Here is a 14611-nt window from a genome sequence, read left to right on the forward strand (position 1 = left end):
GACTTTTAATTTTTGATTTATGCTTGGTATTAATTGTGTTTTTTAATTAATTATGTTTTTATTATGTTAATTTTTCTAATTTTTATATGTGATTGTTTCTTCTTTCCTTGTTTGCCGCTCTGAGTTCTTCGGAAATAGAGCGGGATATAAATATATTAAATAAATAAATAAAAGGAGGGACATAAATTAAATAATAAATAAATAAATAAATTACCCAAAATAAGAGTTGTGTAAAGCACCTGGTAGGCCAAAGTACATGTCAGGTGGGCTGCTTTTGGCTTGGCGAGATATGAGTAGGTAGCTCTCTGTATTAGAGATCTAGTGCAGTGGTTAAGAGACTGAAAGTATCCAACTCTCACCTTTGCCATGAACAAACTGCCTTAAGCAAGCCACCATTTCTTACTTGCTTTTCAAATAAATTCAGGAAAGCAGAACTGCAGTGGAAGGGCTTGCCCTAAACTACTTACGTTCTGCAGACTGCGTTAACCAGGGGTGAGGCACAGTTCAACAATGGAACAGGATGCCCAAGCAGATTGTGGAATTTTCTTGGAATTCTCAGGGAAATGCTAAGAGAGGCAAGTTGGACAAGATACCTTTCCAGAATGCCTTATGCATAAAACTATCTTATCTCGGTACAGAGGGCTAGGCTAGTTTAATCATTGCAGGTTCCCTCCAGCTCCATTTGATTCTTCTTACATGCACTCAACATTACTTGCAACAGGTGGTTGAAAGGCCTTGAAGATGACAAGCAAGAGACGGATGTGCATTACAATTCTTTGACGGGAGAAGGGAACTTCAACTGGCGCTTTGTGTTTCCTTTCCATTATCTCCCGGCTGAGAAACAAGTGGTTGTCAGCAAGAGGGAGAATATATTTTCTTTGGATAAGACAGAGCGCAAAATACCTGCAGAACTGTTGCTCCAGGTGTGGGACTTTGAAAGGCTTTCTTCAGATGATTTTCTTGGTAAGCCCTGAAAGGAGTGGCATGATCCAGATTTTGGACTAAAGGCTAACTGGTAGAATCCGTGTGATGCTGGCTGTGAGAGCAGATTATGGGTCCTGCTTGGGTGGAATACTGTGGGTAGTGGTGGAATAGCAGGAGGGGCAAGATATTCCATCGCATGACTAGGGAAGTGTCATAGCTTAGTGGTAGAGCATCTGCCTTGCATGCAAAGAGTCCCAGGTTGAAGCCCTGGTATCTCCAGGTAGATCTGGGCAATGCCCCATCTGAAACCTTGGAGAACTGCTGCCAATCAGTGTAGACAGCACTGAGCTAGATGGACCAGTGGCCTAACTCTGTATAAGGCAGCTTCCTATGTTCCTATGTACTCCACCCAATTGAGGCCTGCTGGATGCCATCTTAAATGGAGAGAGTTCTGGTTGCTTCCTATGTGGACTTGCATCCAAAATAAAAAATAACAGTCATCTCTTCGTAGCAAGGCCGTCCCATGAATGGACATTTGTATGTACACGCATACACTGCATTTGTTGCATGGGGGGGCAGGATAGCGTGATCCTGATATTAGTCTTAGAGCTAGTGCATGTATGCTAAGGAAGAACAAATACTTTTTAAAGAATCATCCAGTACAGTCATTTCATGTAAAGTCAGACTGATCCTTTCACCCTGAACTAGGGATGGAGGAAGAATTCAATTCAGTTTGCATTTAAAGACAAACCGCACTTCCCACAGCAATACAAGAGCTGAAACATAGCCGTGCACCAAAATGCGCACTGTTCCAAATTTTGCAGTGCTGTTCTTCACCCAAGTAATGTGCACAGAAATGCATATATTAATGAAAATAATATTCAAAGTACATTATATAAGAGAAAATTGATTTGCAATAATTGTACTTTTAGGCAAAATTGCATACAAGCATGTATATTAGGAGAAATTCGGTTAAGATGACGATGAATTTTCATGGGGATTTTTTTTTAATTGCAAACTTATGCGGAAATGTGAAGAACTGAACCCAAGATTGGAAAAATTAAGAGCAACCGAAATGAACAGCTTCACCCATCCCTTCCCTGAACAACAATGCGTAGGCATCAAAAGCTTTTGATATACTGAACTGCTGCAAGACAGAAAGGGGAGGTGCCTTATTCTGAGTCAGACAGTTGGTGCATCTAACTCAGTATTGTGTAGACTGACTGGCAGTGGCAGCAGCTCTTTGGGGTTTTAGACAGGGGTCTTTCCCAGCTTTACCTGGAGATCCCAAGGACTGAACCTGTGACCTTTTGCATGGAAAGCATGCAGGGTGGCTCTGTGTTTTCCATTAGAGAGGACAGCCCTCTCTATTTGAAGGGTGGTTTGGTCCACGTTTTGTTTAAAGATAAAGAACCCTAAGAAGGAAGAGCAGGGGGGTCTTGAAGTTGCCTGTCAGCAGTTAGCACTAGGACAGCAGTCGGAGCAGCCTTATAGGTCACCTGGTCACAGTCTTCCCCACTGTAGTGAAAAATATTGCATTTCCAAATTTGCACCTATACACTTGTTAGTATATGGAAATTTGATGCAAATCTGCCTTCTTTTTTGTGGCAGTACATAAGGGGCCACCCTAACAGCAGGTGCTCTGCCACTCAGCCCTTCCTGTGAATGGAGGATGGGGAAGACCATGCTAATTTACCTACAAAAGGAAAGGCAGCTCCATGCTAATATGCCATCCTACATCCTTCTCTAATCACAATAATAACAATTATGGAACCTTATAAGCAGAAGATAGGTTGAATTTATCAGAGATGGAAGCTGTTCTTTGAAAGTTGCATTGTCCATTAGATCTCTGAATAATGTGGAATTATGTCTCGCCCCTGCCCCTCCCCCAAGGCTCCCTTGAAATGAACCTGAACGGTTTTCCTCGAGCTGCCAAATCTGCCAAGCGCTGTGACGTAAGCATGGTGACCGCAACCAGCGAGGAGAACAAGATTTCCATATTTCAGCAGAAGCGGGTCAGAGGCTGGTGGCCTTTTATCAAAACTGGGGAACTCACAGTAAGTAATCCAAGGTTGCTAAAAAAACAACAACCCACCAGCCTTTAGAGTTGTCAAACTGATAACAGCGACGGATGCTTTTAAAAAATATGTGAAGACTCAGCTAGCACACAGCTCAGCAACAGATCAGTCTGCATCTGTATTGGAGTTGTTTTTAGGTGTTTAAATTCTTTTTATCACTTGTGTTTGCTGCCCTGGACTGCTTTGGGAGATAGTATGGGATATAAATTTAATTAACAACAACATTACAGTAATGTTGTAAATCCAATTTTTTCCTCATAATTCTGTCTTTTTCCTTGTCTCCATGTCCTTCTGCAGCATCCCTGGCTTAATATTTGTTAATAAGATTTCTTAACCTTCACCATAAGTTTCCAGGGCAGGTTACAACAAAAGAATCATGAAATTATAAAAACAAGTAAAACCATTCCAACCGAAACAAAACACATTTTTTGTGACAAAACAAAACACATTTTAGGGGAAGGGCCATAGCTGAAGGGTAGAGCATCTGCCTTGCATGCAGAAGGTCCCAGGTTCAATCCCTGGCATCTCCAGCTAGGCTGGGAGAGATTCCCGGTGTGACCCTGGAGAGCCACTGCAAGTCAGTGTAGAAAATACTGGGCTAGATAGATCAGTGGGATTGGCTCAGTGTAGGGCAGCTTCCTATGTTCCTGTTTATGTAAAATAGGATCTAGAAACTCCCTCACAGTTTTATTATTATTTATTTTAAAAATTTATGCACCGTGTTACACCACATCTGGGTCTCAAAGCCACGTGCAAAAATGAAAAAATACAATATGCAACATTTAAAACTTTATTATTAATATATATTTTTTAAATATCCTGGTTTATACCACATCTGAGGGTTCATCCACACAGCGATTTAGTGTGTGTGTGGTCCTACTTGCATCCTTTTGTAATTCACATGGTTCACATGACGTTGCAGGCAAGCAGAAGCTAGAACGCAGTTTTCCCCTTTAAATCCATATCAACCCATTCGAATTATAATGTGAGAAGGAAAGGAAACACTGTCTCAACTTCGCAGCACTCCTCCATGTAGGCACTTTGCTGCTATTTTTTTTAGTGAGCGGCCTCTCTTATGCCCCATCGCCAGCTCCCTTTCTCTCTGCCAGTTGCAAAAGCTGCTGTAGCAGCTGCCTACTTTGCCTTTCCGTCACTCCCCTCTCTATTCAGTTTCATATAGTTTTGTGTCAATTGCACCTCAACACTCTCCAGTCTTCAGCTGGGAGAGGCGTGCAATTGACAAGAAACAATGAAACTGACAAAAAAACCTAACCTCATCCATTAGCAATATCCATACTCCGGAGGGAGTAAACATGTAAAATTGGGGGCGGGGCCAAAAGGAAATGGCGCTACTAAACCTTTCCAGAGGAATGCCAACTAGTGTGAATGGAAAACAGCAGATTGGAAGGTAGGAAGTGTGAACCTTGCAAATCTATCGCAATAGCAAAAGCTGCGTCTTTAATATGAAGTTTACCGCCCATGTGAATGAGCCCTGAGTCTCAAAGCCACTTACAAAAATGAAAAAATACAATATCCTAATTTAAAACTTTGGGGAATAAAACATTAGAAGAGCATTCATGGTGCAAAAGCAAACAAACAAACCAAATGAAAACAAATGGAAGCTCACATTAACTCTATATGCCAATGGGCTTCTCCAGTCTGGTGTTTAATTGTGGGTGTATTCTGAAACATATTATTGACACAATAATAGTGCATTAGTGCCTGCAGGAGGAAGGGGAACACCACCATCCCTTCTAGGGAAAGAGAGCTGTTTGCTGCCTGCCTGCCTGCTTGTTTGCTGCTGCTACTCGGCTACTACCACCACCACCACCCTTTCCCGGTTGGACTTCTGCTCTGCGGGGGTCACGCCTTGCAGGACCAGGCCCCAGGTACTCAGCCAGCTGTGGCTGATTTTTTCCACCTGTCCCTTCTCTGGAGGGGATACATAAGCCGGCTGGCTGAGGTGGCTCCTGTTTTGTCTGCCTTTTTCTGGGTATTCAGTTACGTGCCTGGGAGAGAGGACTCAGAGCCAAGTGGGGAGATTTGAGGGCCCCCCAATTAGTGTAGTGATGGGTCGAGGGAGATATGGCATTGTGAGGAGGACCTGCCAGATAAGGGGAATGTGGCCCAGGCAGTTAATGGCTGTGCCTTGTTCCGGTCCTCCCCACACCCGCAGGTTTGTTGGTTGCCGTATCAGCCAGCTCTCAGGCCTCCGGATGCTGCTGCTAAATGCCAGATGGGTGCATAATAAGATCTCCCTCATTCACAATTTAATTGTGGATGAGGCAGCTGATCTGGCATGTATGACTAAGACCTGGGTGGGTGAGCAGGGGGGAGTCAGTCTCTTCCAGCTATGTCCACCAGGGTACCTGGTCCAGCATCAGGGTAGACCTGAGGGTCAGGGAGGGGGGTTTGCTGTGGTCTATAGGAGCTCCATCTTCCTCTGCAAACACCCCGTCCATGTGACTACTGGTCTGGAGTGTTTGCACCTTATGTTGGGTCAGCGGGACAGACTGAGGATTCTGTTGGTGAACTGCCCACCCCGCTGCCCAACAGACTCCCTAGCTGAGCTGACGGAGGTGGTCTAAGGTGTACTGTTGAGATCCCCCAGACTATTGGTTTTGGGGGATGTCAACATCCATGCTGAGGCCACCTTATCCAGGGCGGCTCAGGATTTCATGGTCTCCATGACAACCATGAGACTGTCCCAATATGCCATTGGCCCAACACATATAGCAGGGCATACTCTAGACTTGGTTTTTGCATCTGGACATGGAGTTGGTGATCTGAATGTTGGGGGGCCTTACATCAGTCCCTCTGTCATGGACAGATCACTGCTTGCTGAAATTTAGACTTACAGTGGCTTTTCCCCTCTGCAAGGGTGGGGGGCCTATTAAGTTGGTCCGCCCCCAGAGACTAATGGATCTGGATGGTTTCCAAACAGCTCTGGGGAGTTTTCTGGCTGATAGGGCTGGCGCTCCTGTTGAAACCCTGGTTGAACTGTGGAATACAGAAATGACTCGGGCGGTTGACATGATTGCTCCTGAGCGCCCTCTCCTGTGTAGAGCTCATACGGCTCCATGGTATACCCCAGAGCTGAGACCGATGAAACAATATAGGAGACGGCTTGAGTGCAGATGGAGGCGAACTCCTAGTGGATGCAGTTATACACTGGTAAGTGCCTATGGTAAGCTGTATTTAGGGGCAGTGGCGTCACTAGGGTTGGTGTCACCCGGTGCAGCCTGCAGCGCCTTCTCTCTGACTCCGAGCGATCGCGTGCGCGGCAGAGCATGCGGCCGAACAACAGGGCCCGGGAGCGCGCTGCCGCCTCGTTGTCTGCCACCGCTTCCACCTCCTAAGAGCTGAGGAAGGCAGCCGGCGCGCCACCACGAAGACTCTCGTTAGTGCCTAGGTGGTGCCTGGGGGTGGCGGCTCTGGGTGTCACCCCCGTCTGGTGGTGTCACCCGGTGTGGCCCGCACCTGCCGCACCCCCCTAGTGACTTCCCTGTTTAGGGGCAGTGAGGGCAGCAAAAAAACAATATTTTGCTGCCACTATCAGATCATCAATCTGCTGCCCAGTGGAGCTCTTCAGAATTGTCCAGGGGCTATTACACTCTGGCCCCAGGGACATGGTAGAACCATCTGAGGCCCGCTGTAATGAATTTGCTAGGCACTTCCAGGATAAAATCTTTAGCATCTGCCAGGACTTAGACTCCAGCGTTATAGCAGGTGAATCCAGCAAGGTATCCAGAGCACAGCCTTGTCCCGATTTCTTGGATGAGTTTCAGTTGGTGCAGCTTGAGGACATTGACAAGGTGCTTGGACAGGTTCGTGCAACCACTTCTGTGCTGGATCCTTGCCCTTCTTGGCTAATAAAAGCTAGCAGGGATGGAACAGCTGGCTGGGCCAGGGAAGTGATTAATGCCTCTCTGCGAGAGGGGGTGGTCCCTGGCTGCCTGAAAGAGGCAGTAGTGAGACCATTCCTGAAGAGACCCTCCTTGGACCCAGAAAATCTTAATGACTATAGGCCGGTGGCAAATGTTCCATTCCTGGGCAAGGTCCTGGAACGAGTGGTTGCAGGCCAGCTCCAGACACTCTTGGATGAGACCGATTATCTGGATCCATTTCAGTCGGGTTTCAGGCCTGGTTTTGGCACAGAAACAGCCTTGGTCGCCCTGTATGATGACCTTTGTCGGGAGAGAGACAGGGGGAGTGTGACTCTGTTGATTCTCCTTGATCTCTCAGCGGCTTTCGATACCATCAACCATGGTATCCTTCTGGGGAGACTGGCTGAGTTGGGAGTGGGAGGTACTGCATTGCGGTGGTTCCACTCCTACTTGGCAGGTTGCCTCCAGAAGGTGGTGCTTGGGGAACATTACTCAGCACCCTGGACTCTCCAGTATGGGGTTCTGCAGGGGACAGTTCTGTCCCCCATGCTGTTCAATATCTACATGAAACCGTTGGGTGCGGTCATCCGGAGCTTTGGAGTGCATTGCCATCAGTATGCTGATGACACGCAGCTCTATTTCTCCTTTTCATCTTCTTCACGTGAGGCTGTCAATGTGCTGAACCGGTGCCTGGCTGCGACAATGGACTGAATGAGGGCTAATAAACTGAGGCTCAATCCAGACAAGACTGAGATGCTGCTAGTGGGTGGTTCTTCTGACCAGATGGTGGATGTCCAACCTGTCCTGGATGGGGTTGCACTCCCCCTGAAGGAGCAGGTTCATAGCTTGAGGGTTCTCCTAGAACCATCTCTGTCACTTGAGGCTCAGGTAGCCTCAGTGGCACAGAGTGCCTTCTATCAACTTCGGTTGGTGGCCCAACTATGTCCCTATCTGGACAGGGATAACCTGGCTTCAGTTGTCCATGCTCTGGTAACCTCCAAATTAGATTACTGCAATGCACTCTATGTGGGGCTGCCTTTGAAGATGGTTTGGAAACTGCAGCTTGTGCAAAATGCAGCGGCCAGATTGCTAACAGTGACCAGACGGTCCAAACATATAAAACCGATTCTGGCCCGCTTGCATTGGCTGCCTGCATGTTTCCGAGCTCGATTCAAGGTGCTGGTTTTGACCTATAAAGCCTTACATGGCTTGGGACCACAATACCTGATGGAACGCCTCTCCTGATATGAACCCACCCGTACACTATGTTCAAGATCAAAGGCCCTCCTCCGGGTGCCTACTCCAAGGGAAGCTCGGAGGGTAGCAACAAGGGAGAGGGCCTTCTCAGTGGTGGCCCCCAAATTATGGAATGATCTTCCTGATGAGGTGTGCCTGGCGCCATCACTGTTATCTTTTCGGCGCCAGGTCAAGACTTTCCTCTTCTCCCAGGCATCTTAGCATGTGTTTTAAATTGTTTTTATATTGTTTTAAATTTTAAAATTATGTTTTAAATTGTTTTTAAAATATGTGTTTTAAATTGTATATTTGTTTTAATGTTTTTGATTGCTGTAAACCGCCCAGAGAGCTTCGGCTATGGGGCAGTATACAAGTGCAATAAATAAAATAAAATAAATAAATTAATTAATTAAATTAGTGGTGGATTTGTTCTCATTTGGCTTGTTCTGCGATGCTTCCCCAATGCTACCAAATTATAGCTGCCCGTAGGAGCTATAGGACAACAAAAGCTGGACAAGAATTAACTAGGACATTTTTGGTATAAAAAGTTACAGGATTTCAGCAGGAAGTTATAGGATATGGACTGATTAGAAATGAAGCTGTGTACCCAACCCAAAACCTTTTCAGGTGGGAATAATATTGAACACAGGATCACGTGTGACTGCCCCGATAGCATTATGAGCACAAATCATCATGAACACACAATAAAAAGGATGTCTGGAGGGGCCCTGTCCCCTCAGTTTGCTTTGAGAACTTCAGTTCCTCACGAATGTTGACTTGACATGCAAAAACACTGTCACCCACAAAGAAGAACTCTTTAAGGATATAAAGGAACTAAACCATTTCAGAGTCTGATTACTTCCTATATAGCTCAGACTGCAGTGTTTTGATTGATACTATTTTTGCACTCCTTACTAGCGTTGAGTAAATGCAAATTACAGGGAAAGGATTATGGCAGATGAAACGGCCATAATTATCCCAGAAGCATTCTTCAGTTGACAATAGTGGGAAAGGATATGTTTTTTCCCCGAGGCACCTTTTTAATACTTACTTTTTAATACTTAGTTGTAATTCCCCAGCTTTTCCACACACACCACAGAGTACAGTGTTATTGCATTTAACTTTCTCATCATTATTTTGAAGGATACATATATGTCAAAGATGCCTTTGCTTAATTAAATTGCCGGTGAAGGTTGTAAGTTACATGTAGACGCAGTATATCTGCACTACAACAAAAACTCAGCTTTTTCTCTGCAATCATAATAATTAACTATGTACCTTCACTATAGCTGCAACAACATAATGCTAGCACTTTGAGCACTCTCAGGTATGCTGTTATTAGAGATACACCCAAAATTTGTGTTTCCTGGCTCAGAAATACAAATTTGGAAGGCTCCTAATACTCTCTTTAAGTACAAGGCAGGCATTGCATGTTCCTTTCTGGCTCAGGTTTTAATGGGGAGAGAGAGGCACAGGGAGTACTGGGAAATATAGTTTCCCCAACACTAGTGAAATAAGTAGCAGTGGGGAAAATGATTTCCCAGTGCTCCTTGTGCTTTGCATGCAGCCATAGCAATGTGACAGGGATCGGAGAGGGGAGAGACAGATCCCTCCCACCTCCCGCCATGGGAGCAGCAGCAATAGAGTTAAGTGAGGCTGGAGTTTCAAGAGAGGAAGGGAACGGGATGGAAGCCCACTGGAAGGGTTGGGAAGGAAATGAACCCTGTTGTGCTCCTTATGACATGATTGCATGTGCACCAGGATCTGAAATAGGCTTGGAATAAGTTGGGCTATTTTCTGGAAAGTAATTTATTTCTCCCCTGCCCACCAAGCTCATCATTGTTGTTAACTAATGTAAAGATAAATGTTATGAGTCAGGCAACATAGGAAGGCAGGAACTGTCTTATACCAGGTCAGGGGGCAGGATAGAGAGGCAAGCTCTGGTGCTGGAAGAAGTTTATTAAAAGCTCAATGCATGTCGGAACTGGTCCTTCGTCAGGAGCTACAAACATTAAAACAAACTCAAATCACTATAGTGAAGCCAACACTGTGGTCTTGAACATAAACAAAATATTTTAGAGACCACACTTCAAATGACTCATTTAACAAACATTTAAAATACATTTTTTGTTTCTGTCTGGTATACCAGATCAGACCAGTGGTCCAGCTTGCTCAGCATTGTTGGCACTTCCCAGCAGCAGCCCTTCCAGGTTGGCAGACCTGGTTCCCCAAACCTACTTGGAGATTTAGGGGAATGAATCGGGTTATGACCCTATTCATGAATTTCTAATTTAGGGCTGCAGCCAACTAAGTGTTACTCAGACTAGACCCACTGAAGTTAATGGATGTGATCCATTTCAGTGGGTCGACTCTGAGTAGGACTTAGTTGAATACCATCCTGAATAATTAATTGCTAATTAATCACTAGCAATTAGTGAGTCATTTTGGTAATTACTGTTGATTATTGTCGCCATCTTAACTTACAACTTCATAGTACCCTTTTTTAATGAATAGCTAAAAAATGCTAGCAAATGAAGAATTCATTATTTATTTATTTATTATTTGATTTATATCCCACCCTTCCTCACGGCCGGAGCCCATGCACTCTTTATGAGCTATTTAAACACTGTGAACCAAAACAGGCTCTCTTTCTCAATCTAGGGCAAAGTGGAAGCTGAATTCCATTTAGTCACAGTGGAGGAAGCCGAGAAGAATCCGGTAGGCAAAGCTCGGAAGGAGCCGGAACCTCTGGAAAAACCCAAGTAAGTTTTTATTGTTGTTATGTGCCTCCAAGTTGACTACAACTTATGCCGACCCTATGAATCAGCGACCTCCAAGAGCATCTGTCATGAACCACCCTGTTCAGATCTTGTAAGTTCAGGTCTGTGGCTTCTTTTATGGAATCAATCCATCTCTTGTTTGGCCTTCCTCTTTTTCTACTCCCTTCTGTTTTTCCCAGCATTATTATCTTTTCTAATGAATCATATCTTCTCATTACCAAGTAAGTAAATATCTGTATTTATTGTACCCAGAGAGTAGAGGAACTGAAGATCCAAAACTAATATCTGAGTTGGATTCTCAAAACTCTGGGAAGGGCTGGAAAAATGAAGCGTAAAACCATAAGAAGGGCCCTCCTGGAGCACATCCTATCTAGTCCAGGATTCTGTTCTCACAGTGGCCAACCAGATGCTTCTGAGAAGCTTACAAACGGGCAGGAGCGTAAATAACATTCTCTCACTCGTGATGCTGCCTCCAATAGTGGAAAAGTTCCTTTTTTTAAACTACAACTCCCATCAGCCCCAGCCAGCATGGCCATTGGATTGGGCTGATGGGAGTTGTAGTTCAAAAAAGTAACTTTTCCAAGCTCTGGTACACAGCCATCATTTCTAGTAGCCATCAACAGCTTTATATTCCAGGAATTTGTCTAATCTCCTTTTTAAAGCCATCCCTGTTGGTGGCCTTCACTTCTTGTGGTAGCAGATTCCATCATTTAAACATGCACTATGTGAAGAAGTACCTATTTTGGTCTGTCCTGAATCTTCCAACATGCAGCTTCACTGTGTCCTAGGATTATGAGAGAAGGACAAAAACGTCTCTCTCTCCACACCATGAATAATGTTGAGCACATTTTATCAAGCCCACCCTTTAATTACCTTTGTTCTGAACTTAAACTCTACAGATGTTTCTCAAGGAGGAATTGCTCCAGGCCCTTGATCATCCTGGTGGCCCTTTTCTGTATATTGCTGGTTGTTTGAGACAGAGTACTGTTCCTCTTGCTGATAGTTGGTTCAATCTAGGTTATGTGCTCGTGATGCCAGACATCAGAGGATGCAGAGAGATCAGCTACATGATGTCCCCCTACCCCCAAAAAACCTGCTGGTTATCCAAATTAACTGTGTGTCCTTACCATCCAGTCCCATGTGAATACAGTATTCTGTAATAATAGTCCTTGTTGCTAGAACTTCTAGAAACCATTTTTAAGTCAGTCCCCCCAACTCCCAAGGACATTCAGAAAACTGAAGTTGGCACTGTGTGACCTTGACACACTGGCATTCTCTATAATGTATTTATAAGATGCATGGTGCTAGACCAGCTTAAAGGGGGAAACAAAGCAGTTACTCACCGTGATATATTATTTTAATTTTCATTATTTTATTGGGATGTCTGTGAAAGCCTGGAAAAGGAGATCAGAATAACTAAGGTTCTCCAAGGATGCTGCATAACTGACTATATGCCCCACAAGTAGCTTCATAAGGTGCAACTGATTTAGGAGGAAATTACATGTTAGAAGGCAAATATACCTAATCTAAAGTGTTGGTGGGGGAGACATCTGCAAGAAAGAATATGCAAGTGGTTGAGGAATTGCTTAATCCTTCTTGCACTCACTGATTTTTCCCTGCAGATAACCTCTTCCCCAGCTATTTTAAAGCTCCCCCACCTAAAAAATAAACCCAAATGTAGGAAACCTTGCCTTTCTTGGCAAGGTGATTGATAGAGTGGTGGCTGCTCAACTCCAAGTTTTCCTGGATGAATCGGATTATCTAGTCCCTTTTCCATCAGGCTTCAGGCCTGGTCATGGGACAGAGACTGCCCTGGTCACCCTGCTTGATGACCTACGCCGGGCATCAGGCAGGGGGAGTGCATCCCTGTTGGTGCTGCTGGACCTCTCAGCGGCCCTCGATACCATGGACCATGGTATCCTTCTAGGCCATCTAGCTGGGATGGGTTTGGGAGGCACTGTTTTATGGTGGCTCTGATGCTACCAGATGGACAGGACCCAGAAAATGGTGCTGGGAGACCACTGCTTATCCACCTGGTCATTGTTCTATTGGGGTCCTGCAGAGTTCCATTCTGTCCCCCATGCTCTTCAATATCTATATGAAACCTCTGGGAGAGGTCATCTGGAGATTTGGAGTACAATGTCATCAGTATGCTGATGACACTCAACTCTATCTCTTCCTACCATCTGATTGCAGGGAGGGAGTGCTCATCCTAAACCAGTGCCTGGATGCTGTGAAGGGTTGGATGTGGGCTAACAAACTGAAACTTAATCCAGACAAGATGTTGGTGTTGCTGGCCAAGGGGAAAACTGTGCCAGGGATAAGGTTGCAACCTATTCTGGATAGGGTTGCACTTCCCTTGAAGGAGCAGGTTCACAGTTTGGGAGTCCTCCTGGATCCTGCCCTGCTGCTTGAATATCAGGTGGCTGCGGTACCCAGGAGTGCTTTTGGCCATCTCAGAATGGTCTACCAGCTGCATCCATTCCTGGAAGCAGTTGACTTGGCCACAGTGACACATGCATTGGTGACATCGAGGCCTGACTACTGTAACACACTCTACGTGAGGCTGCCTTTGGAAACCGTTCAGAAACTACAGTTGGTTCAAAATCCAGCAGCCAGAATGTTAACTGGAGCACGGCGCAGGGAGCATATCACCCCTGTGCTTTATCGACTCCACTGGCTCCCAATTTGTTTCCGGTCTCAATTCAAAGTGCTGGTTTTGACCTTTAAAGCCCTAAATGGCCTTGGACCAGTGTATCTGAGGGGCCGCTTATGTCCATATGTTCCTATCCTGGATTTAAGATCTGCCTCTGGTCTCCTCTGCATGCCTGGATAAAAGACTGACAGGCAAGTGAGAGAGCTTTTTCAGTTGTGGCTCCCAGGCTCTGGAATTCCCTTCCTCAAGAAGCCCTCTCTGCTCCCTCCCTGATGATTTTCCGGAAACTTGTAAAAACTATCTTGTTCCGGAGAGCCTTTGGGAGGGACTGACAGGTGAGACTGACACTGTTTTTACGCTCTTTATTTTTAATTTTATCTTTTGAGTCCTTTGTGTATCACTCCCCCATATATCTGTGCATATATATATATACATGTCTGTCTGTCTGTATATATATGCATATTGTATTTTATGTATTTTAATTGTGCTTTATGCATTTTAATTTACTGTAATGTTTTGTGTTTTTATTGTGTATAATTTTATTATGTATGTGTGTGATTTTATTGTAGGCTGCCCTGAGTGCCCTACTGTAGGGTAAAGGGGCAGGATAGAAATATTTTAAATAAATAAATAAAAGGGTACTGCAGTGCGCAATTAGGTCAGGGATGGGGAACCTGTGGCACTCTGGATGTTGTTGGACTGCAGCTCCCATCATCCCTGATCTTTGGCCATCCTGGCTGGGGCTGATAGAAACGAGTTCAGCGATGTCTAGAGGGTACCAGGTTCCTCATTCCTGATTTAGCTGACAGAACATGCTGTGACTACCAGATGCAGGGAACAAACAACAGGGAAAGGCTCTTGCCTTCACTCCGTCCCTTTTTTGGTGGGGGGCTTCCCAGAGGCATCTACCTATTCATTGTTTGAAACAGGATGCTGGACCTTTTGGTCTGATCCAGCAGGGCTCTTATGTTCTTGATCCAGGATGAGCAGTGCTTTCCCAATCTCTCTTGTGTGCAGTAGTAACATGACTTCTGCACCACCCCCAGAGAA

At 45.1% G+C, this 14611-nt stretch overlaps 1 protein-coding gene across 1 annotated transcript in view; it reads left to right on the forward strand.

Annotated features, from left to right (window-relative positions):
• FER1L6 (fer-1 like family member 6) overlaps nt 1–14611 on the forward strand; it is a 132163-nt gene that overhangs the window by 116630 nt on the left and 922 nt on the right. The window contains exons 38-40 of the mRNA XM_061606195.1: nt 722–963; nt 2818–2981; nt 10787–10887. Coding sequence (XP_061462179.1) covers nt 722–963; nt 2818–2981; nt 10787–10887 — 507 coding nt within the window. The remainder of the gene's footprint in view (nt 1–721; nt 964–2817; nt 2982–10786; nt 10888–14611) is intronic.

Source organism: Rhineura floridana, chromosome 1 (assembly GCF_030035675.1).
Source record: "Rhineura floridana isolate rRhiFlo1 chromosome 1, rRhiFlo1.hap2, whole genome shotgun sequence".
NCBI lineage: Eukaryota > Metazoa > Chordata > Lepidosauria > Squamata > Rhineuridae > Rhineura > Rhineura floridana.